Source organism: Amblyomma maculatum, chromosome 2 (genome assembly GCF_055883805.1).
Source record: "Amblyomma maculatum isolate TAMU_Amacu chromosome 2, ASM5588380v1, whole genome shotgun sequence".
Lineage (NCBI taxonomy): Eukaryota > Metazoa > Arthropoda > Arachnida > Ixodida > Ixodidae > Amblyomma > Amblyomma maculatum.
This window is the reverse complement of record NC_139345.1, coordinates 226,089,379-226,116,767: the sequence shown is the minus strand read 5'-3', so window position 1 is coordinate 226,116,767 and position 27,389 is coordinate 226,089,379. Positions and strand designations below refer to the sequence as shown.

General features: G+C 45.7%; 1 protein-coding gene across 4 annotated transcripts; it reads right to left on the bottom strand.

Annotated features, from left to right (window-relative positions):
* Window positions 1-615: 615 nt before the first annotated feature.
* On the bottom strand, window positions 616-26,557 carry RpL35A (ribosomal protein L35A). 4 transcript variants are annotated; one of them, XM_084595837.1, is made up of 4 exons: window positions 26,474-26,557; window positions 26,169-26,247; window positions 19,369-19,521; window positions 616-808 (listed from the first exon to the last, which is right to left on the bottom strand). In XM_084595837.1, the coding sequence occupies exons 2-4, from the start codon at window positions 26,243-26,245 to the stop codon at window positions 634-636; spliced, it is 405 nt and encodes a 134-aa protein (XP_084451963.1). In that variant the 5' UTR covers window positions 26,246-26,247; window positions 26,474-26,557; the 3' UTR covers window positions 616-633. The 4 variants fall into 4 exon arrangements, with proteins under 4 accessions (XP_084451963.1, XP_084451965.1, XP_084451964.1 ...); XM_084595839.1 differs by having other exon boundaries at window positions 26,489-26,541; XM_084595838.1 differs by lacking the exon at window positions 26,474-26,557 and adding an exon at window positions 26,305-26,467.
* Between the last annotated feature and the right edge of the window lie 832 nt (window positions 26,558-27,389).

Sequence of the window (27,389 nt, the reverse complement as noted above, 5' to 3'; positions counted from 1 at the left end):
GGACAGACTCGTGTGCTGGTATCCACATGATGGATATGGTTCTAGTAATGGGATTTGTGAGAAGAATCTTTTTGGCCTTCTCTGAGATCCGTCCTTTTGCAAAATTCCAGACAGCCGTTTTGCTGTTGTTGTTTCACTGGAGTTACCACATACAGCACCATGCGTCATCTCCATTGTTAAATTTCTTTTTGTAGCTGTTATGTTATCTTACTGGCGCCGCCATGTGGCGAGCTCGGGAGACTGGCACGCGCTCTTCTTCGCTCTCGGTGCTCGCCCGCCAGTCGGTTCCGTGCCTTATCTTGCCGGTGCTTTTGCTTAGTTGAGTAAATCTGCCTAACCAGTTCCACTGCTTCTGTGACAATATTCGGTTCAGCAGCATAGAACTTTTTTTTTTCACATCGTGGTAGATAGCTCCTCCTCTTGCCCGATACTGAGAGCGCCGATTAGCAACGATGCCAGAACTGCAAATTTAGGCTGGAACTTATTTGGAAGAAAAAAAAAAAAAAAGCATTATGCCTGGGTTTTTACGGTAATTGTTATTCAATCGCTTGTTTTCTGTAAAGTGTCCCAGGTATACTCCGGGAGTATGTGTGTGCAGCATACTTTACACAGACGCTGAGGTCAACCTTTTATTTAGATGCGTGATGGGTAGAGCATGATGCGCACCCGTCGCCCCATGGCTGCAGCAGGCAGGTTACGCCGGAATTTTGCACGCACGATGCCACTGTTGCCATGTGCTCGAGTCACCTTGCCCCAGATGGCCCGCACCTTCGAGTACTGCTTCTTGCGGCCAGGCACTCTCGTCTTGCTGCAGAGAAAATGCCTCCCTTCAGGACCAACTTCAAGGTAAAAACAGAGCACCTTAAACCACTCCACTCTTCCCCTATCGTATGCCCACACAGAGGCTGCTCTGGTAACAATAATAAGCGCAGGCACCAGGGGGTAAAATTGCATAGGGGAGATCACTGATAACAACACAACTGAAGTACACGGTGAAAAAAATCACCTGCACTTAATTTCTTAATGCACTACTATCCGCATTTTTGGAATTCCCCTCCACCAAAAAAAAAGCTCACTGCTAGTGGGTTATAAACCCAGGCAAAAAGATGAGACGTTCCCTCGTATGCTAAGCTCTTCTTAATTAGGAGTCTTCCACGATGATCCAGCACAGCCTTTCTCAAGCAGGCACATTTTAAGGCCTTTAAGCGCTCATACTCGCAATGGCACATCCAAAGGCTGGAAGAAAACCCGATAAGGTGGTAGTTGCCACCCTGGTAAGAGGACAGTGACATCACCTGCACCGACAGGCGGAGCGAGTACACGCTCCTTTGCCAGACGGGTAAGCACAAGGCGGATTCGCCCCAAACACCAAATGCACCACCATAGCCTCCTTTATACATGCAGCACTGGATGCCGCCAGGTTACCGCATAGATGCCGTCCGCGGGCGCTACGGCCAAAGGCACACCGGTCGTGTGCGCTGCTCCCTGGTTGTCGCTAGGTTCCAATACACTATAGCACAGCAAAAGACGAAGACTAACACCACAAGCGCTCGTGGTGTTCGTCTCTTGTGCCCTCGTCTTTTGCTGCGCTATAGACCGTTTTACAGAGATCAAGCAGGAGATGAAAACACTCTAACCAGATTCCTTGCACCGGCCCATTGTTGCCAGTACCGAGTGGGCTGTACATTCACATGCTTCATGCATAGCAGAGCGGCCTTGCACCTCGATAAATTGTCGCTTGAGACTTAAATGCCTTTATTAGCGCCCCTTTTAGTGGTAATGTCATCGGGACAGCAATGCGTGATCGTGGACTGTACAAACAATTGAATAAATCGCAAAGTTATTGCTGAGAGCATATGCGGGAAGCATGCATCTAAAGCCCGAGTGCGGCTGTGGTATGTTTCTGCTTCACCGCTTTCCAGTCTATCCTGATTTAATTCACCTAGGAACGTTTTGTGTAAGCCAGATAGACTTAATACCAATGACGGACTCACGAATATGATGCCCATTTCACTTCCTCCGACATAAACATGCACGCCGGGCAGGCTGTGCCTGCCGCAAGCCCTCCGCGCCAACGTTAGTTACGGTAGATCTCTCCCGCCAGTGCAAGAAGAGCGTGCTAAGATCTGTCCTTCACTTAAAAAGAAAAAAAAAAAAAATTCTTGCGGATTTCTGACCTATACACAAGCGTTAGCCAGTGAAGATGTGACTTTCGTGGTGTAGGCATAGGCAAATGCTACGTTTTCGAGCATAATTCCCGATATTCCTGCAATGTGTGGATGCGCCACAAGGCACAAAAAAAGAAAATGTTCTCACTTGTTCCTTGCGGTCGGATAAAGATGAGAGCGAATGACAGAGGCACGACAGATTGCCTTGGCAGTTAACGTGCATTGCACTTCTGCACTGAAACTTGATTAGTTCATTTGCAACTGTTGTGGCTGCTTTTCGGCCACATGGTGAATAGCGCAATAACAAACGCCTGCAGCTCGTTCACGTTTTGGTGTATATACTACCAGACCATAACAAGTTTAGGCGTGATATTCCGTGCGCGTATGATCTTAATCCAATGCAACTAGGAAACCGCACTGTGAGTTCTATTCATCCTGTACATATTTTCGTACAGAAAAGGACACAAAAGCTGCTGCAAAAGCAACTGCAGTTACCTTGAGCGGTCACTCCAGCGTGATATTGCCAAAACAGGCCAATAGTTGCGAAGTAGCTTTTCTGTTTTCATATTTCGAGTAACGCGCACTTCAGCAACGGTTCTAGAAATCGACTGAACAATGTTAGGATCCGGACAAAGTCAAATAGCGCTATTTCTCAGAGTATTAAATTTTATTCTTGGTCATTGAGATCTTAATGAACGTATTAACTACGTACAACCAGTTCTGATTGAGCAAGATATTTAATTGTAGTATATACGGTACAATAAGTTTAATGTCCTAAAGTAGAATTGACTATGAGTGATGAAAAATAAGCAAATGACGCGCATTTGACGAAAAATTTCCCCAATATATTGAAAAATGCTCGGCAGATGGAGCAAATTACGCTGCAAGTGATCGTGTTGAACATTGCATTTGAGCTCATAGAAAAAAAAAAACAAAAAAAAAAAAAAACAGCATCCTTATGTATATTTTCATGTATATATGTATATATTAACCTGTGAATGACCCTGACTACGTCTGTGTGATATTAAAGGATATTAAAGAGACGTCGAAAGTCTCTTTATCGAGCAGGATAAAACAAGTTGGCAGCGCGCCCACTAGGCGAATGTTACAAAGAACTAGAAGATTGAGTTCTTCTTATTGAGTGAACTTCTATGACTTAAGTTGCTGGTACAGTGAGCTAAAAATATGATTTCTAGTTCAGTATAGTTGCCGGTAATATTGTTCTTTAGAGTGAAGATGCTTGGAGCAGCAGAAAACTACCCATCAAAATAGTCGTCACATGAAAAACGCACTTCCAATCATTTATATCATCGTCCTTGCATGCGCTAACAATGGGCCCAGAAGTTGGACAGTGTTCACAATATATTAGTTTTTCATATACATCATGATTTCTTATTTTCTTTTAATCCATACCTGCCAACCTGAAGATTTCAAAATTCGTAAAACCTCCGCGACCAAGGGGGGGAGGGTTAATTTATCTTTAGCAACACCCTTGCTCACTCACCCACAAGCAAAATCAGTGTCCCGTAGAGTAATGAACAAAAACTCCATTGTGTCAGGATTTATTTTTGCAACGCTTTTGCAGTTGCTGACTTCACCTACTTCAAAAACTTCTCTGTGTAGGCTTGCTCAAAGCAGGTGCCACTCTGGTGTCCTTTCACAATCAGCAGACTTTCTGGAGTTTTCTCGGAAACAGATGAGTGAAACTCAGAGTTTTGTTGACAGAGCTGAATATTCTCTCACATTCAGCGTTACTGTGGGGAATGGAGAGTATGCCCAGCATAACCATTGAGATTCTGCGGAATCTGGGCGATCCGTCAACATCTCGAATGCTTCCCAATTGCGACCACTGCATGTCGCACCTTGGCTAATTCAGTATGTCTGCTGGAATCTGGTAAGCTTGTATGTTGGCAAACTCCACTTCGAGTGCATCAATTGTTTCTTCTCTTGTTTCCCCACTCTGCTGGGGCAGAATGGCAGGAAATGCCATAATGAAATGAAGTAACTGCTGAATGAAGCAGTTTCTAGAGCCTGCACTTGGGAAAATTCAGCCAGCGGGAACTTGTGGCGAATATAATGACATGCTGAAGTGAAGTAGAGACATACAGCCGAGAAGAACTGCTCTTTCTCATTTGAGGTCAGCGTCTCAACTACAGAGGAGGTTGTCATGCCAATGATGATGTCTTTATCATCTTTTTAATTCTCTACAGCTCCATAGGCAACTTCAAGCAATGAATGGCATCCCTTGAGAACACCTGGCCGCACAAATCGAGTCAAGAGATCCTCGAGAAGGCGGTTCAAGAGGCCCCTGAGCACATGAATCTGAGGAGCCTGTGACTGAAGTAGGCAGTTTGTCTTCTCAAAAAGAGGTATAACATTTTGGAGAAAAAGACAGCATGCCCTGCTTAGCTCCGATGACAAAAAATAGGCGCTCTTCACGGGTCACGTCGCTAGCTTCTGCAGATGCCTGCTTGGGGTGCAGAATGAACTCCTTTTCTTTTTAGTGAAGGTCCATCACAGTCTGTGCTTTTTTTTCCAATACATGCAGCAGCCTTAGGAAGGTGTGCAGCAGCAGCATTTGAGGCCGGCGCAGGGTTTTTGGCAATTTGTAGAGAAGTCTTGGGAACCTTGCGAAATCGCGGGGTAGACGAGCCGTACGTGAAAGTGCTGGAAGATATATATAGTGGCTGCACAGCAACCATAGTTCTGCATAAAGAAAGTAACAAAATTCCCACAAAATTCCCATAAAGAAAGGTGTTAGGCAAGGAGACACAATCTCCCCAGTACTATTCACAGCTTGCTTAGAGGAAGTATTCAGACTTGGAATGGGAGCAGTTAGGGATAAGGGAAGATGGGGAATACCTCAGTAATCTGCGATTTGCTGATGACATTGCCTTGCTAAGCAACTCGGAGGATGAACTGCAAATAATGATTGATGACCTAGACAGGAGAAGTAGAAAGGTAGGCTTGAAAATCAATATGCATAAGACTAAGGTAATGTTCAACAGCCTCGGGAAGGAACAGCAGTTTACATTAGGTAGCGAAATACTGGAGGTAGTAGGCGAATATGGCTACTTAGGACAGGTAGTAATCGCAGATCCGGACCATGAAAAGGAAGTAACAAGAAGAATAAGATTGGGATGGAGCGCAATTGGCAAGCACTCTCAGATTATGACTAGCAAATTACCGGTATCACTCAAGAGGAAAGTATACAACAGTTGCATCTTGCCTGTACTCACCTACGGGGCTGAAACGTGGAGGCTAACCAAGAGAGTTCTACTTAAGTTGAGGACAACCCAGAGGGCTATGGAACGAAAAATGGTAGGGGTAACATTAAGAGATAGGAAGCATGTAGAGTGGGTCAGAGAAATAACTCAAGTTACCGACATCCTAGTGGAAATTAAGAAGAAGGAATGGACATGGGCAGGACATGTAGTGCGAAGAGAGGATAACCGATGGTCGCCGAGGGTAACAAACTGGATTCCAAGGGAAGGAAAGCGTAGCAGGGGACGGACGGCAGAAAGTTAGGTGGGCGGATGAGATTAAGAAGTTCGCAGGGGTCAAGTGGATGCAGCTAGCACAGAACCGGGTTAAGTGGAGAAATATGGGAGAGGCCTTTGCCCTGCAGTGGGTATAGTCAGGCTGATGATGATGATTGGGAACCTGGTAAGACTCCAAAAACAAGCTCTGCTTATTGCACTGTTTTGTTTCATTCAAGAAAAAGCGAAGTAGTGGTTTCCTCTGGTCCAGCAGCCTCTTCAAACACTTCCCCAAAGACAGCCAACGTGTCGGCGAATGCTTCAGCATCTTCCTGACGTCGACGTCGTGCAATCTTTGAGTCTTTCAGTCATCTTTCCGCTTTGAGCTTTTCTCTAAGTAAAAAAGAATGTCAACCAAGTCCTCATCAACCTTTACAGGAACCCATGCAGCTCCTTTTTGGGCGGCCAAGTTGATGAGGCGGCATGGGCAACTAACCCCGATCAAAGCTGGTTGGGCCTCCCGCAGTACAGCCGAAACGCTGTTTTTTTTTGCCAATCATAACATGGGCATTGTCCGAAGACAATGCCAACAGGTTTTCAAGAGGCAAACTTTGGGACTTCATTTCGTTCCAGAATCAGATTTGCAATTTTCTGACCCATCGCTTCCCCTTGGATTGTGCCGAGGCAAAGGAGGCGGCTTTCAACTCTACTGGGGCCAAATTACGGTTCTCGTTCTAAAGTTATAGAGCGTGACGTCAAAATGACGACGCGTGACGAAAATCGGAATCAACCAATGATCGCCAGGGTGCCGCCCCAGGCCGCTTATTTTCACGGCAACAGGTTCATTCGCACGTCAAGGAGCCGTTTGCTAACTTTTTTATAGATCTAGCGTGTGAGTAAATTAACTAAAGTTTTATATTTTCAAGAAGCCGCATTTAAAGTTCAATGTCATCAAAAAAATCAAGAAGCAGCTACAGTTTTGCAATTAAACGCTCTCGTGGGTAGCTTCTTTTGCCGCGAGGGCGCGCTGGCAGAGGTAAACAAACCGTAAAAATGGCGATTTTCAGTAAAACAGCTGATTCCACGGCTAGTGCCGGCTTTTGCGCATCGTCTCATGTCAAGGTACTGTGTGATGGTCCTAAATGCGCGGAGAAATCATATCGAAAGCAGTGTAATCGGGGCTTTGTTTATTTTTCTTTAGGAAACAAACAAAAGAAAGATGGATCGCGGAGCACAGGCAAAATAAACTTTTATGTCCACACGTTGGTCTCACACACAAATGCTTCAGTTAGAACGAGCACGGGGAAAAGCAACGCGGTTGAGCGTACACTACCAACCTCGCTCGTTTTCATTCGTTTTGCACTGTATGTCGCCTTCGCCTCCGCCTTTTGCTTTGGGCGCACTGCGGAGCCCAACCACCCTTCAGCGCCAACTTTGCAGTAGTTGAGTTCAGCCATTTGTCACACGCACTTGCTCACCGTCAGTTATGAGAGGCCGTGGAGACGAAATCCTCCGGAGGCAAAAAAAAAAAAAAAAGATCGAAGCACGCATGACAGCCGCACCGTCAAGAGCGGTCGACTGAGAGCTTCATCACAGTTCATCGACGCATTCATCGCACCACCATTCCGCTTTCGCATTTTCAAGTCGAAATAGGTGTCGGAACAACTCGCCGAACAAGTAGAACGCATTCTCACACACCGCCATTCGTCGTTGCTCGCGCCGGCGCTGCCGCTTCAGTGCCGCAGCCACCACTCACACCACTCCACCGCGGACGCCGCCGCCATTTTCGCTCTATAACTCGCTCTAAAACGTTTTAGACCGTCTCAACGCGCTCTACAAAAATAGTCTAAAACCACGGGCATAATTAGGAGCGCGACGTCATCTGTTTTTTCGCCTCCGCGACGCAATCGCAGCATCCCGTGACGCAACTTTTCAAGATGGCGACGGCGACCAATAGGAGCGGGCGTTTTAGAGCGCTCTCAATTATATAGCGGTCCGTAATAGGGCCCCTGGTCTCTTTAACGAATTATGTCGCAACAATAGGGTAAAGCTGCGTATCCCTATTGTTACTTCCGTCCACAGCAATCGAAAATACCTGCTTTTCTAGGGCATCCAGCAAAGCAGTCTCTGCGTTCGCGGCCACTTCACGAACAACTGCCGTAGTCTTCGTCCGTCCACAGGCGTAGCGTTTGGCTTCCTCGCACTTGGGGAACATTTTCAGGAAAATGGTCCAGCGTGATCACTGACACTGAGCGGTATGTTGTGTTCAACTAAAAATGCCGTGAAATGGCATTCTGCACGAATCACACCGAGGTCGCTGTCACTGAGAACAAAACTTGTCAGGCTCGGCTGGCTGTCCGCGGCTCGCATGTATCCTTGGTGCTTTTTCGAAGCGATGTGGATCTTTATGTCGCACTTGCCACCATGTGAAATGTGAACATCACAGGCACACGTGGTGCAAAATCCGAACTTCTCTCCTTTCTTAGACGGCACGAAGCACGAAAATTCTGCCGCGTACGACTTCAAAAATACTTCGAAGTACTGTCGCGGCTTTGAGCCCACCATTGCACTGCGAAATCGCTACTACTAAAACTTCAGAGTCACACTGAGTCGGATGCGGCCGCAGATCACGCAAAAACAGAGGCCAACACCAAAGTTGTCCAAACAGGTGAACAAAGGAACAGCCACTAGCCTGGCGGAGGCGGTATCAAGTTTTGGATACAAATTCGTGTTCCCCCGAGTAGACGATAGAAGTCACTACGTTTGCAGCTGCTAATGATATCACAAATATGTGTTGCCCTTTCATGGCCGCCAAAGGTACTATAGTAGTGTTAACATGGCCTCCGAGATTACCCTTCCGCGTGTGAGGTGTTATCTCGGAGGCCATGATGTTAATACATGTCCGCACTTTTTTTGTTTCCGAAAATAAAACATTTTCCGCAAAATTTCCTGCAAGATTCGTAAAATCGTAAGACTGGTCTAAATTCGTACATTTTACGGAAAACTCGGAAGAGTTGGCAGGTATGTTTAATTTAATCAGTCACTACAGTCCAATGCTGCCGTAGCCGCACGCTGTTGAGGCCACTGAGAAGGAAGCCAATGCAGCGCTGTTCGCCAGGTAATTCCGCGCAGCTTGAGTGACGCCTATTTGCACATCATGCCTAAAAGTGCCTGTAAGGCGTTGTGTGTATTAACTTGTTGCGATTCGCTTTAGCCACTATGTGCGAACTTGAATCGCAGTTCTGAGCCTAACCCGCGCAAGCTGGATGACCACGTTTTGCACCTCATGCCTAAAAGTGCCTTTAAGGCGTTGTGTGTATTAACTTGTTGCGATTCGTTTGAGCCGCTACGTGCAAACTTGAATCGCAGTTCTGAGCCTAACCCGCGCAAGCTAGCTTGCGCGGGTTAGGCTCAGAACTGCGATTCAAGTTTGCACGTAGCGGCTCAAACGAATCGCAACAAGTTAATACACACAACGCCTTAAAGGCACTTTTAGGCATGAGGTGCTTGCGCGGGTTAGGCTCAGAACTGCGATTCAAGTTTGCACGTAGCGGCTCAAACGAATCGCAACAAGTTAATACACACAACGCCTTAAAGGCACTTTTAGGCATGAGGTGCAAAACGTGGTCATCCGTCCGCTGACGTACAGGACAAGAAAGGAGCAAGGTGATTACGGCCATATTCAAGCAGTAATAGGCTAGTAAAGGCTGAACTACTCTCCAGACATAGACCAAACTATTTTTACGCACAAGCAAAGCTTACGCTTCAGAATATTTGCGCGCGCGAACTGGTTTTGAAGGCGGCGTTGCTTGGCGCAGTGTAGCGCCACCTTTGTTTACAAACATGATGCTTGCCTATACAGTGTTCTTGATAATTGCAATACAAACAAGTTACGCAACACATTGCCACTGGTGCGGCGCGCGGCTCATCATCTGCACGCTGGCTCCGCTGCTAAGGAGTCACTGAAATTTACATCTTTCTTTTATTAATACAATGGCATCGGCAGTAAGGCAGTCCCACTAGAGACCATTTACTCTATGCGCTGAGCAATTACAAAGTGCCATCGCATGTGCCTTCGATGCGAAAATATTTAGGCCTAGCAACGAATAGGGAGTTGCGCTCGGCGAGAGTGCTGTAGTCCGCCGTGCCTGCGGGCGTCGTTGCTGTATGTGCTGCGAATTTGTCTTCGTTCATGGTGCAGCTCAGAGCGCGCGTTTTTCAACTTTTTGCTCAACATTGCGTCGTGCAAACGATGCTGCTACGACATACGGGACAGGGGTATACGATGTTGCGCCACAGAACGAACATCAAGGCCGCATAAAAACAGACGGATGGTACTTTAGACACCGTTTCATTTATATGCTGTTCTTGAACCGTGGTTTTAACTTGAACGTATACATTGTTGAAGCAGGACAGCTCGATCGTATATCGAAATGGGTCGCACTTCACGTTAAACCAATGCGGCAATGTCTGGAAAACATCTTTCGTAGTATCTGCATTCCGCGTTCGGTAGCTGCCCGTACGGTTCATTCACTGTGTTTGTGCGTACAGTTACCATTGAGATTATAAAATATAATTGAAAATACATGTACCGTGAAAGATTCAACAGATACATCCTCACTGCAGAAGCGGAGCGCAGTCCGCAGTCGTCCCGGCCCCTAGTGCAGTTTCCAACAGCTGCCGCCATGCCAAAAGGATGGTATACGGTTTGCAAGCGCGCTCAAACAAAGCACAAATAGCACCAAGGTGTTGCATAGATTTCGCGAACACCGCGAAACCGCACTTTTACACTGCTGCATCGCGGCATCAACACGCACAGCACAGCCCAAAATGGTGTCAAGAGGAGCCGGAGTGGACTTTCCCATTTTGGCTCATACAGGGCGCCACCATCGAAACTAAAATGGTCTATAGAGTATTGGAACTATGTACCAACAAGCCCAAAAAGCCACGCTATTGTCGCTAGGCCTTGTTTCTTTTGCATCGAAGCCACGGCGGACGACGTTTTGCAATCGCCCGCTTCGCTGCGCCTCTAGTGTAGCCGCTCGCATGCTCCTGTGCGATTCTTGCGTGTAGCTGCGGAAGTCGGTGACAACCTGCGCTGCCGAACTGCATGTGCCGAGCTGCTTTGCTGCAGCTTTGCTGTTTTGCGCTATCGATTCTGGCTCTGACGATGCGTACACGAGATAAAATACGTGTGCACGTTACGCATTGGCGCTTCCTAAATGATGTACGAAAGGACTTAAAAAAAACTACACTACCCTTTTTGTTAATCTCAATTCTTAAGATTCGTGGACGAGTAATTCGTGCTCACCTGTAAGCCAATATCCAAACTCTGTAGCGATCATCAGTCCGTGCTCTTGTCGGTGACACATGTATACATTCCATTCATTATGCACCATAAGAGATGCCTCTCGCCGATCATAATGAAAGCGCTCCTGGCTAAAAAAATGTTTGCACAAGGGCAACTCGCATGCTCGATCGTCTGCCAGCATCCATGCAGAGTCGATGCTATCGTGCCAACTCCGCGAGGGGTCACCGGCTGCAATGCAAACCGCAGAAGACGGTACCAAAGCTGTTGACACCGGAGACTGTCACACACAATTCTGAGGTCAAGAAACTGAAGAAACCGGCGGCTGAAGACACCAAAACAAGGTTGAAAGCTATGCAAACGCAGACGGGGGGAAAGGCAGAGACCACGAATGCGTGGGAGACGCTTGGGAAAACAGGCGCGGAAACCGGGAAGTCTAGGAACCGAGCGTCACCTGATGACGCTTCGTAGGCGAAGCAGAGTTCCTGAGCTGTTTGTTTTTTCTGATGTCTCGAGTGTTGAGTTGAGCGGGGAGAGAAGAAGCGCCATTTTTAATTGCAGATATCTCCAGTGTTAATAAAGCTAGCTGAAAAATTCTTGTGGTGAATTGACTTTTGAGGGAGTACCTATCTTCTTGACCGATCTGCTTTACCTCATTTTAGGCATTGCATGGTCCCTTTAACAAACTTCCCCTTGCAGGCCAGGAAATAACAATAAAAAAAAAGTAATAAAGCAAAAATATAAATGAAAATAAACCAAAACATCTCATTCCAAGACACCTTCCCACCATTCTTCGCACAAAACGAAAGCCGTGCGTGCTTAATTCGGCCTAAATCAGGGAGTCTAGCAATACACTATTTTCAAAATCCCAGACCTTTGCAGGTTTTCCCTGATTATTTCAGGTCAAATGCCCCGATGAGTGAAGAGGCTCAAAAATGTAGCTGCTGATGATAATGAATAATTCCCAACAAAAAGCTATTTATTAATCATATTCTGCAGTTTACAGTAGTGAAAGGCTGTTAGTGTTAATGGCAGGTAAAAACGTCGCAAGTTTACTGAGAAATAAAAGCGCACTGATGCCAGCCTCTTTGATGCTACCAGTTGCGAAATTTTCTATAGGCCCCATGTATCAAAAAACAGCAGTTTTGATTGGTCAAAATTCAGGTGCATCGAGGCACCCTAGGTCACGGTCGGTCTCAAAAAAAGCGCGGTTCTCTTAGCGAAAATTATTAAAAATAACAGTTAAGGGAAGTCAACAAAAATAGCGCAGGGACAGAATAAGGACACACACGAGCACTAATTTCCAACGTAGGGCGGTAAATATATACACGGCGTGACAATGCATTGCGCAGTAGGCAGATGGGAGGATTAATAATTTTCAATATAATTTAGTTCTTTCTGAGATGAACCTACCGACAGTTTTGCAACGCACGTCACCTAAGCTTTGCCACCTTGTTTTGCGTCTGCGCTCGTATTTCTCAATGCACCGCTTGGTGCAGTTTTTCCTTGCTATCGAGATGCCGGAAAACAGTAGATTGTAACCGTGCACACAACGGGAAGCCGTAAGAAACGGGCGAGGACAAAAACCAGAAAACGTCGGCCACAGGCGTGCCGTCGGGACAGTCGAGTTACAATTTGCAGGGGACATCAAACACGCTACCCGATGACACCGCGGGTTCAAATTAGTACGAATTGCATCCCGGATCACGGTACATTTAGAGTTGACGCCGCCGCCCCGTACTACTCTACGGCGGAGCCAGCGCACTGAGTGGTCGGCGCAAAGACCGTTTTGTCGGGAAAGTCCACGACCCAACGTGAATTTCACCTCGGCTTTAGTACGGAATGCGATGCCAGTACAGGGTTCGTGATTGTGGAGATGAAAGTGCTAAGCAATTTTAACGCGCACACGAAGTGCGGAACCTTCAGCGAGATCGCGAAGACGTGAGCGGTCAACTGCTGCAGTGTCACAACGGACATCAGCTGTAGCTCAGATCGCAGATCGCTTTTTGTCGCGTACTACTCTCACACAGAGCTTCCACTATTTTATTGGGTAGTGCATGGCGTCGCCCCCTCCCACAAATATCGCATGAACAACATACTTGCTGTGCGCCAGATTAAAATGAAAATGCACTGTAGAATATATTGCGCCATTTTCCCTGACTTGGCGAAATTTTTGATTGTTTCCCTGACATTTCCCCAATTTCTCCCGGTGCATGAGATTTCCCTGACAATTCCCGGTTTTCCCAGTTGCTAGATGGGTGCCATTTCACCATGGCTCCCAGATAGCTAATGAAAGTGTACGAGTCATCCTGAAAAGAAGAAGTGTAGAGTTGAAGACGAATGAGAAAGCACGTTGTGCGGCCCTTAGTTCTTGAATGTCCATCAAAAGTTCAGAGTAAGGGGCCGATTTTTATTTCCACAAGGAATGCGTAGCGTATGCGACGAGGACTTTTGTAATTTTAGTTGGTAAATGAGTCCGGTCTCCCAGAGCTTGTGAAGCTAGCCCATGCTTTTGAAAGAAAGGTTGCAATTTTTTAAGCCTACGAGCCGCATGTTTGAGGGCCCTGGTGCCACATTCGTTTACATAGCAGGGCCATTTTCCATTCTTGCAGCTTCCATATGCAGTTGCAAGTCTTCCAACAGCAGCCTATGAAACTAGCTTAAGGTGGTGTTCCTGCCCCCGAACGCAACAAGTCATTTGCAACCAGTGGATGCTGGGATTATAAGGAATGTTAAGCACTATTTTAAAGCTTTGTTGGTGCGCCGCCTCCTCGCGAAGATTGAAAGGAAGGACGCGAATCTCCAGATACTCTTCTGGACGCTGTGCATTTTCTTGCACCTGCCTGGGATCACGTCGTTCCTACGACCATCGCCAATTGTTTCGCGAAGTGTGGGGTTTTCAAATCCGCTGTGGCTACTGCCTCGCAAGTGCCAGACCCGATTCCCATCGATGCCTGGAATCAACTTGACGTCGACTGTTGCGTCGACGATTTCGTCACCGCGGACGACGACCTCGCCACCTGTGGTCTCCGCACGGTTGAAGATATTGCGGAGGAAGCGTCATCACAGCCTGGCATTCTATGCAGTGACGAAGATGACGACGACCAAAGCGTTGATGACCCACCGCCGACGGCAGCAGAAACAATGCACGCCATCGATGTTCTGCGGCGCGCCGTGACCTCAAGAGTCTGTGCGGGAGAAGACAGCGGCCCAATTTTTCAGTTTTCAAAACTCTCTGTTATCAGATCTCGCGGAAATAAAGGTGCAGAAGGATATACGCGATTTCTTTCAACGAAAATAAATATTTCGTACCTGTTGGAAGGCTTGAAAACGGATTTTGCTCGTTTTTTGGTGATACGAAATTTCGGGTGATACGAAAATTTTCGTCTCCCTTTGAATTTCGTATCACCGAGATTCTACTGTATGTATTAGCTCCCGTTTATTTTGAACCTTTTTATCGGGCGTAATGCGGATATCTCGAAATTTTTAACCGGAAGGACTGAAGGCAAAGGTCATTACCGAAAGGTGATAAGGGCACAGAGGGAGCGCTTTGTTCTTATACTAAGTGCTCCCATAGAGGCAGCTGTTTTTCGCCTTGGGAGCAGTGATGTGAGCGGGGGCTGATGGGTCATATTGGCAAGAGCGATTTATTGATTGCGTGGTTCTGTATCGTCGCGCTATGTGCACGAAGCGTTGACTGATTTTTGTGTATGTGGTGTCCACAACGCTTGCTCCGCAACAAAGTTGCATGCAGCGACATGCAATGCGTGTAGCAGCTCGAGAAATTTGTCGGCTGAATGCCAACGCGAAGCTGGCATTGCCCAGTTCTTCCTTCAAAAATATAAAGTTGAGGTTTTCCTGAGAATTCTTTTCCGTTTATTACATAAGCTCCCTTTGTACAGTGGAGCATCGACGGACGCGACAGGCCAAGGGCAGCCTAAACATTTTCGCTCGTCGCTGTCGCTGGGTTCTGGGTTTGTAGAACAATTCGCGTATCACCCAGAAGCAGCTTGCTAGGCAGCCAATCGCAGAAGGCTTTGGGCTACTCAATTTCCGCCCTGGCCTTTTTTTTTTCTTTTCTTTTTTTTTTTTTTTGCACGAGCGAAGTTGGTTTTCCTAGCGCGGTTTGAGCGAAGAACCTGCAGACGCTCACTTCGTCTGATCCGTGCATATATAAGCGCATTGACGCATTTAGACAATTCAGTAAAAGCTTGGTAGGGTAGTAAAGGAAAATAAAAAGGCTAGTGAGGCTAGATATTGTGAATTCTCGAAAGGAGCAAGAGGAAGTCGCTGCTTGCATCGCAGTTAACACCTGTGACTTTTTTTTTACATGTGATGCGTTACAAAAAAATTAATCACTGTTTTACCGTATGTCATACTGTTAAGTGTTAAAAACTGGATAAATCGTAATTGTACTCCCCCTGACCGAACAACGAGGCGGCGGTAACAAAGCAAAGCTGAAAACACGCCTCTGTCACAGAGTTCCGTCGCACCGTGCGGTGTGTACCAGCGGCAACGACAGACATTGGCGGCGGCGGCGTGCGACTAATCGCCAGGGATTGTCGCCAGAAATTTTTGGCATTTTGCTTACCTCGAGACTTCGCTTATCTCGAAATTTTTCCCGGATTTTACAACTTCGAGTTAATGAGGGTTTACTGTACAGAGAAAACAATGTAAAAAGCGGGTATATAAATAATAGATCCTATATATACAATCATCATCAGCCTGACTATACCCACTGCAGGGCGAAGGCCTCTCCCATATTTCTCCACTTAACCCGGTTCTGTGCTAGCTGCATCCACTTGACCTCTGCGAACTTCTTAACCTCATCCGGCCACCTAACTTTCTGCCGCCCCCTGCTACGCTTTCCTTCCCTTGGAATCCAGTTTGTTACCCTAAGCGACCATCAGTTATCCACTCTTCGCACTACATGTCCTGCTCATGTCCATTTCTTCTTAATTTCCGCTAGAATGTTGGTAACTTGAGTTAATTCTCTGACCCACTCTGCACGCTTCCTATCTCTTAATGCCACCCCTACCATTTTTCGTTCCATAGCCCTCTGGCTATCCTCAAGTAGAACTCTTTTGGTTATCCTCCGCATTTCAGCCCCATAGGTGAGTACAGGTAAGATGCAACTGTTGTATACTTTAATCTTGAGCGATACCGGTAAGCTGCTAGTATTAGTAAACACAAAACTAGTACAGTCGAACCCGGATATATCAAACTAGAAGGGGAGCGTGAAATAGTTCGATATATCGATAATTCGATATACAGAAATCGGCTTGGTACGGCACTAACGATGCGAAAAATCGATACCGTATTTGCCGCGTAATCAACTCACTCGCATAATGAACCCACCCTCCACTTTTGCACCCAAGAATTCGAAAAAAAAAAAAAAAAAAAGCGTTAAGGCCAGCTCGCTCACATGCAAGCGATGAAGCGATCTCAGAGATGAGCGGCAGCGACAGAGCAAAACATTTCCAACTTGTTGGAACTGCGTCGATGCCGTTCGAGCCAGGCAGCTCAAAACAAGGTTTCTGTGTCGCCACCGCCGCAATAATTGCCAGCGTTTTTGCTTGCATGTCGCACTCCGTTTCGGTCGTCTCATCCACAGCTCATTTCTTGGTAGCGTGCCAAGATGCTGCGCAGCGATAACGTTGCCGCATGTTTATCTTTTGATAGCTCCTGCGGCGGTGGGGAGTGTACTTGGCAGACTGCCTGTGATAGCTTGATTGCACGAGCCTGGTTCGATTTATCACGCCGCGCTTGGGGCGGGCGCAGTCCACTGCCACAAAATCATTGGAAAGCGTGATAAAGCAGCTGCAAATGCTGCTTGAAGCGAAGAATGCTAAAAGCCGGTGTCATGATCGCAGCTGACTGCGTGCTTTCGCTGATTCATACATGCAAGGATAAACGACTCCCGCAAAAAAAGAAAAAATGCCGCTCCGTAATACGCCATATCTTACGCTACGCCGCGCGTACAGCGGAACGATAAGAATAAACGAATCTCGCAAAAAAAGAAAAAGAAAATCTGCTGCTTCTTAACTTCCGTAAGCGCCATAGTCGCCTCAGCCGCCGCGCGCAAAGGGTCCGCAACACACGCTGGAGAAAGCATCTGATGTTCTGTTTGAAAACTGGCTGAGCTGGCTTGGCGCATGCGTAGCGCGTGCTACTGCGAACGAATGCCGGGAAAGAGTAAGGAGAGATAGCTCGGCAAATGAATGGGCACATCCTAGCGCTTCGCTCTACCGCGTTTTTCCCCTCTCGTTCCCACCGGTTCTTTCTGGTTCATTCACGCACATGGCTTGCAAACGTCGCGTGCTGGCGAGCGGGAAACCATAACCGCACATGCGTGCGCCTTTGGGTAATGGGCGCGGCGCTGCCCTAGCCCAACTGTCCCCTCTCATACCTTCCGCGCGTGGCTTGAAACCGTCACGCGGCAAACGGCCGATGGTGATGCGATCGTCTTTGGGAAAGGCACACTTTCCAGTGCGTGGTGCAGAGTTCGATATATCGAACGACCGGTGAAATTGAGTTAATATATGACGCGGCTTTCCTATACATTTACATCGGATTTTCAAGGAGATTTTTACTGAGTTCGATATAACCAAAATTCGATATATCCGGGTTCGACTGTAGTGCTTATACAATGCAAGTTAAAGCTTTGCAAAAGTTATTTGTATCAGTAATAGATACAATTTTATTAGAAAGATCATTCCATTCTTTGGAAGTATGGGGAACAAATGAGCGTAAAAAATGTTTTGCATAAGGAGATGGCTACTTTGCAGGGATGATCAATGCGATGCGATATGCAATAGGGTCTCTGAAAAAAATTGCTGTGTAAGACGGAATGATAATATAATTTGTGCAATAGGGTTCCATGCCATGGAGGACAAAATTATAAGAATGGTATGTACAGTTGCACACTCTGGCTCTTGCAGAACACACAGACATCAAATTTTAACAACTTTTTGATAAGGAACTGATTAAAATTTGGGCACAATGATTAGTAATTGATTAATAAATATTTCAAAGTTGACACATGACAGGTAAAAATTACATATTTGTGTTCAGCACGCAAAAATACATCAGGCACGAATTTTCCATTTATGTGCAACAAAAATTGCCAAAATTAGTTTAACCCTTTGAGGGTTTTTGCCATAAATATACGGCGCTGGTTTTCCGTCCAGCAAGGTCTTTGCCATATGGGAATCCTCCTTCAATCCTTCATTTGAAATTTTGTGTCATGTGATCGCAGCAGAGTGCGTGAAACTTTATTTCTATCTTTATGGGCACTTATGGGCATAAACAGAACTGATTCCTAGCTGCAGCATGTCGCCTGGTCTGCGGCAACACCCTCGCATGCTTCTTCCCTATGCGATCGCAACGGAGACACCTGAAGCTTGATTTTGGTCTTTATAGACACTCCCGTGTAGGAGCCACGGAAGGTGATTTAAATCTTCAATAGGGCTGCTGTTAGCTTGTTTATCGACGCTCGCGAGGTATTCCCACTCTCCTTGCTTACTGGGTTTCCTGAGGTCCCAGAGTTCGCAGTGTCGTGCGATTTTGACACCAAAATAAGATTCCTAATGTTACGTTTCCCCCGACTTAACTCATTTTGTACTTTCAAATCAGCAGTAAAGTAATCTGACCATCTGGGAAAGTATCCCCCTAACTGCACTTATGTAGTCAACAATAAGTGATACCTCTGCATTAGCCCCGATTCCCAACATTCAGCCACAACATGTCAGACATAGCCGCCAGTTAGAAGAGGAGACAGAAAGGCCACTACTGCAGAATGGCTGCAACAGTTGGAGAGGTTCGGATGTTTCCTGCCTTGAGATAGTGCCAGGCAATAACACACGCTAGCAACACTCGGGAAGGCATCAGTGCCCAGACCATATGCTTAGACCCAAGCAATAAGCATCTGTTTGTTAAGGACTCTACTGTACCTTTTAAGCTGGCGAAAAAAATTTGCTGGCTTTACATGCAAAAAATAGATGTGCTTTCACGCCAAACAGGCTTAGTTATGCCGGTTGTGCTGAAAAATGACTCGACCAGGCTCAAACTTTGCATAGAAGTGGCATCTAGATGAAACGCCATGTTTGAGTGTAGTGTTTGCCTTGACAACTGCAAACTTGCACAGCAGAAGCTGAATGACTAGCACTGAGTAGCCAAACCTCCCTTGTAGCATCGCCTGTTAGCACAAAACAAAAGCGAAACAAATTCACTTGCGGCGTTTTTGGCAGAGCATTGCAAAAAGAAGATCCTAGGGATGAGAATGCAGCTAAAAGTGCCAAAGAACCAGGCATTATTGCAGCTGGCCTTTATAAAATGCCCAGGTTGTGACATACGTGCAAGCGGCTGAATGCCTTTTAATACAGGTAAGCTCCTGCCAAGGAGGCAGACTTACTTTTTGGCCGTGTAGACAAAGACAGCGCGCTTTCCAAGGTAGAAGCCTGTGTCCCGGCGTGCATCCACACCTTCAATCTTGAGCAAAGAGGTGTGCTCGTGCTGGTTTCGCAGGCCTCGTCGGTAGCCAACAAAAACTGCCTTGCAATACAACCTGCATGCAAAAAAGCCTTCAATGCTGGCAGAAAATGGCTCAGCTCCAAGTTTCAGAAATCAGTTTCAGAAAGCGCCACTTGCTTACTGGGCTTTGTTCTAACAAACTTTTCATGCCCCTTCTGCAGACAGGCTGTCCCATGACAATGCAAAGCGATACTGTCAGCTCAAGTAGAATTTGGAGCACTACATTTTGGAGCAGAATCCGCAGAAGCTTAACGGAGAAGAAATCAACCTCACTTCCGACAAAAACTAAGAAAAAAAAAGGGGGGGGGGGTCTTAAATGTCTTACAAGAACGGCAAAAGCCTAGACATCAAAAGCCTAGTTTCATAGCCACGAAGAGTCATGCCTAGCCATTGTAGTCATCCCTCATAGCTAAGCATTTTTACTCATTTCAAATCAGTTACAATCATTTCAAGTCTTTTGCCATATTGGTCATTTCATAGTCATGGAGTCAAGCCTAGCCATTGTAGTGGATGCAGCTAGCACAATCATACATATATCGCTTCCAGTGTTTACTGTAAACTGCTCTTCCTGCCTCCTGTTTCCAAGTTACTTATCAAGGCAATGCCATCAGTGAATCACTGATTAGTGAGGTAATCTCTATCAAACCTTATCCCTAACTGCTCCCATTTTAAGTTCCTGACTTCCTCTAAGCAAGCTGTGAACAGTGCTGGGGAGATAGTGTCTCCTAACACCTTTCCTTATGGGGATTTTATTACTTTATGCAGAGCTATGGTTGCTGTGCAGCCACTACAGATATCCTCCGGCACTTTCATATACTGCTTCAGGGTTCGTACAGGTGGCAAAGAAAAAAATTCAAGGATATTCAAGGAATTTCAAGCCCCCATAGGAGGATTTTCAAGGCCCCCTTCAAAGGCTTAATTTTTTTTTCCATGTCAAAGATCTTCAAACAGTGCTCTCAAAACGTCTGAAATATTTATTCCACAAAGAAAAAAACATCACTACGCAGATTTGCTTCTATTGCACAGAAAAAAAATTAAATATAGCTTCATAAAATATCACAGTGAAAGTTTGGTCATATCCTGCAGAAAAGTAAAAAATTAGTTTTATAAAATTGTTGGTTATTTCCTATACCCTCACAAAATATTGTCCACTGCTTCAACTGCACAAAACAAAAAAATCCTTAGGAAGCAGCTCCTCAGGGCTACTTCAGGGGAGCTCCAGCAGCTTTTGTTGAATTTGGAGCTTGATGGCGTGTAGCTCCTCACTCTTGTCTTTGGCCGTCTTTCTGAGGCTATTGGACTTTACAATGTGTGTCACATTGTTTTCTGCCTCTGCTTTATCAGCATAGGCATTTGCAGATGCCATGAGATCATCAATTGTCAATTCCAGCTTCTTTTTCTTTCTTTTCATTGCATCAAGCTCTTCCTCAATGCAGTGCTTTTTTCTCTGCTTTGAAGCTTCAAGGTCCTGCTTTTTGACAAGCTCGTGCGCTTTGCAAGCATCGTTTAGGCTTGGCGACTGCGAGGAACACGCGCTAGTAGACTGCTCTACCGCGACCGGTACCTTTTCAACGCGCTCCCTTGCGCTACCTTCATTGCGCCAATATGCTTGCCACTTTTCATGTGACTTTTTAAAGTGGATTCACCCATGGCAGTCACATCCACAGTTTTACCGCAAAGCTTGCACTTAGCCCGATGCGGACTCGTATCAGGCGCAATCCACTGCTTGTATTCGTCATGGTGGAGCCACGTAGCCTAAAACTTGCTCTTTCCGGGCATTGTGTCACATATGAAAATATCACGTGCGCTGACAGGCAGAAGCCACGCTCATTCCAAAAATGCAAGCACTAGGGCAACGCCAGCGTAGACACGGCCGCACGGCTCGGTAAACCTATCTAAAAACGTTGGGCTCGGTGAGTGATGGCGATGCGATAGCGATGGGACGACACAGCCGCGCGCCCACTGCAGTGTTGCCAGCCGCCTAACGAGAATGCGCTAAATAGGCTAAAAATCGATAAGTTTCCTTCCCCGCAGTTCATTCAGAACTCAGTCAAGAATAAAAGTAGCAACAAAAACGTTTTCATGACGAAAAACACCAGTTCAAATTTAGTATTCAAGGAATTCAAGAATCTTCAAGGACCAGTCATAAATTCAAGGTTTTTAAGGGCCTTGAAAACATACTTCCGTAATTCAATGGTATTCAAGGTTTTCAAGCACCTGTGCGCACCCTGCTGCTTATATACGCGTTAATTTCGCAATGCCTGCATGACTGCGAAGGTTTCGACAGCCAAATGCTTTTCCATGATGAATGAATGCTTGTGCGCACCCTGCTGCTTATATACGCGTTAATTTCGCAATGCCTGCATGACTGCGAAGGTTTCGACAGCCAAATGCTTTTCCATGATGAATGAATGCTTGTGCGCACCCTGCTGCTTATATACGCGTTAATTTCGCAATGCCTGCATGACTGCGAAGGTTTCGACAGCCAAATGCTTTTCCATGATGAATGAATGCTATGTATACCTTGGTTGCACCGCTGAGTACGGAACAAGAGTAGGCCATGCTGGCAAACCACTGCCGGACCGAACGCTTGTGCATCGCTGCGTAGGTCGAATGCTCCGTGTTTGTGTCTTTCCGCAGCTACAAAATGACTTGCTGCGTCATACTTGGCTGCTCCAACCGAAGCAACAGAACAAGCCTACAAACACTTTTGCCTACCAAGAATAATCGTAGACATGTGCACTAAGACGCTGAGCCCAGATGGGCGCACGGTGTGGCTGGCTCACATTAATCGAGCTGATCTGGACCCCAACAATTACAAGTGTGCGGAATGCACTTCGTTTGCAAGTTAATGCTTTCAAACATTGCTCTACTAGGACTGATAGGTGAAGCAGGGCTAGCATACCTACTTCGTATTTGATTCCGTTTGAAAGCGCCACAACCGCCGCATTTGATCAACTGCGCATATCTTTTTTTCTTTTTCTTTCTTTCTTTCTTTTTCAGGGGACGCTGTTAGGGCTGTCGCTGAGCCTTTGAGAGTGGTTGACCCGCAAATAAAATTATTAGAAGCACTTTTCTTTTTTGAGCAAAATAGGTACATGCACAGCAGATAAACTGGTCACTGTCCAGTCAAATATGTTTTCTGAAGAGTAACCCAGTTTTTACTCTTTTCCTCTCTCAAAATCATCCCTGTTTTTTTTTGTTTTTTTTATGCTCGAAAGTGCGCCGAAATGGAGCAACCCGTCCTCCGTCGTCTTCATTGAGGCTCCCGACATATCCAAGGATGCTTGTTTTCATGTGCTGTAACTACATGCATTTTTTTTATTTTTTTCCCTCCCACTCAGTGTAACGGCTGAGCAGCCTTGAAAGTAATAAAATTAAATGGCTATGTTATCTACAGGGCTTATCTTCATTAACTGCATTTTTGACCTTGCACTTTTTCTCCATAGCAACTAGTTCAGGGAAATAGCTTGCACAAAATGGCTCATTCCTCTGAAGAGGACCCATTGCGCACAGAGAACCTGAAAATACCGCCCGAAGCGCCTGTACAGTGGTCCGGCATAACGGAGCTACCAGCGCGAAACACAAACAGCCGGACGAATGGTTCGGCACTGATTCGCCAGCATGGCTGAACATTTTTCTATCACCTGGTTGATGGTATGGATATGATCAATAGTAGAGTATCCCTCATTCTATTAGCAATTATGGATAGTAAGCTGACTGGTCTAATTTTTCATGTCCTTTACATCCCCTTTCTCATGAATCATATATCGAGAAAATTGGAGATCCAACACAGAGTCCCTCAAGGATCAATTCTGGGCCCTCTACTATTTCTAGTATACATCAATGACATAACTATGATACCAGGATCCCCGCAGCTAATCATGTATGCAGATGACACATTTTTTACTGGATCAACAAAAGAGTGTCTAGAAAAAATGGCTAATGATTACTTATTTAATCATGTATGCAGATGACACATTTTTTACTGGATCAACAAAAGAGTGTCTAGAAAAAATGGCTAATGATTACTTATTAAAACTCTCCATGTGGTTGCAAGCCAATCGTATAGGCCTAAATGTAACAAAATCTAAATATGTAATTTTCAAACCCGTCAGTAAGCGAGACCTTACCTCTATTAGCATCAAATATGAAGGTATCCTGCTGGAGGAGGTCTCTGAGCAGAAATTTCAGGGGGTTTGGTTTAGCAGTGATCTTTCGTGGAACACCCACATCGATAGCCTTAAATCTGATTTGTCACGAGGTTATCTTTACAGAATTCAACACTTAATCCCATCTTGGTTGAAACAAGCTCTGTATTGCTCTCTTTTCTACTCAAGAATAACCTATTGTAATTAGTCTGGGGCACAACTACTCATCACAATTACAAAAAATTAATTACCTTACAGAAGCAGGTATTGCGTATAAGTGAAAATTATCATGATGAGAAACAAACTAAGAACTCACCCACTCTTTCTGAAATACAGTATACTGAAGGCAGACAAGGTTTACTACTTTAAGCTGCTGCACTGGATACATAAGAATCATTTACACAACACTCCTACAGACAGAGTAAGCTTGTACGTAATCAGGGATCCTAAATTAAAGATGCCTATAACTGGAACAAATTATAGATGCCAAACACTGTCCTTCCAGGTTAAAAATATCCTCAATAGAAGAGATATCCCCGTAAATTACTATCAACCCTTTTCTGCATTTAAGAAAGATTGTAAGAAAGTTCTTTTATGTAGTGATATTGCATACTCTCAGTAATATTACTCCGCCCGAGCATGCTTTTGATGATTTGTCAGTCAATGTTTCTTTCTTCAGTGAGTTATTGTACTTAAATTGTTTGTCCGGGGTAATCTGTAATTGACTGTGTATTTGTTTACATGACTTATGGTTTAAAATGTAAAAAAAAAAAAAAAAACACTGGTCTGATATAGGGTTGTTTTGTACTGTGTATATTTCTTTTACTTTCATTATTTTTGTATGCCTGTAATACCCATCCTAAAATTGTGCCTATTGTCTTCATTATATTCATGTTGTACCTACATATATTTCTTTTGCACACACTGCACACAAATGTCACTTTTGTATTGTTTCTTTCTATGTCCTGATCAAGGCTACTGTTGTGTGCCAGCCTGCCGCAATATTGTATTTTTGATGCTTACTGATCATGTAGCAGGGGGCTGAGGCCACATCAGGCGACCGCGCCTTTAGCCTCCTTTTAGGCAAATGTCTAAGAAACAAATAAAGAAAGAATTAGGATAATGTTAGCGTCCTTTCACGACTCCAGTATCGTCGATGTCACCAGGCATAGCGTATGCAGGATGGCGTTTCTCTAGCACGATATTCAACAAATCTTACCTGCTCCTCCCCAGCTGCCTTCCCCCTTCTCATAGCTCCTAAATCAACCTCGTGCTTCATTACTGGTGGAACCTTTATTTGTTCTTCACTACTGCCAATGGCATTAGGCTACTTTCACTATCACGTCCATATGAGTGATGACATTGCCTGCCTTGTCCCTTAATGCATACATCTGATATTTGGTGAAGGAACAGCGCAAAGGATGGGACACAGAGACACAAGAAAGCACAAACACAAGGCGCCTTGTGTTTGTTCTTCCTTGCGTGTCTGTGTGCCGTCCCTTGCGCTGTTTCTTCACCATGCAAAACCAACTCGCCAACTCGCTCTTATCTGATATTTGCCTATTATAAATTTCCTCTTCACCCCTTTACAGCCCCGCCAAGGTGGCGCAGCAGCTACGGCACTCTACTACTGCGCCCAAGGGGGCGGGATTGAATCCCGGCTGCGTTTCGATGGAGGTGAATCGGAGTGGCTTCTGTGTGCTGTGCGATGTCAGTAAAGAACACCAGGTGGTCAAAATTTCCGGAGTCCTTCACTATGGCGTCTCTCAGCCAGAGTCGCTTTGGGGCGTTAAACCCCACAAACAAACCAAACCAACCAATCTTCACCACTTTAAGACTGCCACTGTTCTTAAGAAACAACAATCTCGAATCTCTAATGTTTTCTTTGGCTGCTTCCTGATTGAATGTTCTGTACATTCCAGATGCCGATTTTGTCTGCAGCCTACAGACGCCTCTTTAACCTTTTATCTGAACTGATAATTGCATGGTCCAGAGCTTTTACTCCCGAATCGAGGCGCTGAGAGTGGCAGTAACCGGGGTCGGACTCTTGACCTTATCACCAGTCGTTTCCAAATGAGGTAGCTGATGATGTCGGCGCTTCATCCACGCCATGCCCCTTTTGTGCCGGCATGTTAATACTGAACACGGTCGCTGCTTTCGAATCTCGGCAGAGGTCTGCGGACTGCGCTCAAACTGGGGACAATTAATAGTCACTTAATAGAACAAACATCAATCCTACTAACAAGCAATAAAACGAGAAGCTGGGGTCGCAAGAATAAAAGATTGCTATTTGCATCGCCCAAACAACCAACGAAAGACGAGTGTAGGAATTTCACCTGGACAGTTATTCGGCTAACAGCAAGTTTCTGGTGAATTCGCTACCCCAAATGCAGGCGAAGTGTCACTCACACGCGTCAGCATTACACACAAGGAGCTTAATCACTAGATATATGCCACAAACGAACGTTTTGAACAAAAGGTTCCGAGAACTTCGCGTCCACGCCAAAAGCGCCGAGAACGAACCTCTTACCTGCATAGCGGCCTTTTTCTGCCGCTCTCCTTGCCTTCTGCTCTAGGAGCCTCGGCGGCAGGCTTCTCCTTGGCCATCTCTGCACCAGAACACAGCAGCACGTCAGCGAAGAACCGGTGGAGCACCACGCACACACACTGTGAGAAGGCACGGAGCGATCCGAACAAATCTGCAAAAACTAGCCGAAAATCATCTGGAAACAAATTTCCACCCTAACCGCCAGAGCTTAGCAATGTATACAAAGCCTTATTTCTGTCTAATGTACTTCAGATTAAACAAAATTGGACATTCATACAGCCCCATACCAAACGCGATCACACCTGGCAACAAAATTACGGACGAAAAGGACCTCTAATGCCTCTAAAGCCAGACCGAGCCAAACAGATGTTGTTTAGCTTATTAAAAGAGGACGCCACATTTCATTTTATTTTTTAAAGATTTGTGGTGTAAAAAAACTAATGCTTTAAACAGCAGCGCTTTAAAAGTCAGAGTTGAAATTAAATACTCATATTAGTTATTTTAGTTTTTTTTATTTTAAACCGTTGCTGAATGAACGACCGGGACGCTCCGGAAGTGTCAACGATTTTAGTTTCGATACCTGGGCGCCGCCATATTGTCATAGCGGGCGAGACTAAAACCCGCCATGAATAGGGTTTTTTCGGCTAAAACTTTGTCCCTAGATTTCCCCAAACGCATTGAACGCCATGTTTTTACAAAGTACCTAAATGCTGACTATTATGTGCCTAGTTGAGTCTGAATTTGTCCCCAGATTCGTGGCGGGCTGGCGGGCTTTTCGGCTCTTTCCTCGTTGTCGCCGACGGCGTCCAGAGCTTTTGGATTGACGAGCTCTGGACGACGCCGTCGTCGGCGCATTCGGGCAGTGTTTGTAAAGTCTCCCAGTTTATTGGCGTGGTTTTGCTGCAGCGGAGGTAGTGCGACGCACCCTTAACATTAAACCATTCAACAGCAAAAGTCGGACGTTCGATTCATGGGTACCAGCAAATTTGCGATGTCTGCGTCAACGATCTGACATCGGCCGTCGCTTCTCACGTAAGCCATTGTCATTGCTGTTGTTTTTTGACATAGTGCGCTGAGTGCAGCGGTAGGTGGGTGTCGTGTCCATTTTTGTCCGCGAAATCAATGCGAGAGGTGTCATTCAGTAGTGAATTAAGGTAAACAGCAACCTGGTACTTAATTGTTTTTGAGCTTGCAGATATGACA

Coding starts and splice junctions, on each gene's coding strand:
- RpL35A (XM_084595837.1), bottom strand. CDS start 26,245: ATGGCCAAGGAGAAGCCTGCCGCCGAGGCTCCTAGAGCAGAAGGCAAG. Junction 19,522..26,168: donor AGAAAAAGGCCGCTATGCAG/GTAAGAGGTTCG, acceptor TTTTGCATGCAG/GTTGTATTGCAAGGCAGTTT. Junction 809..19,368: donor TTTGTCTACACGGCCAAAAA/GTAAGTCTGCCT, acceptor TTTTCTCTGCAG/CAAGACGAGAGTGCCTGGCC.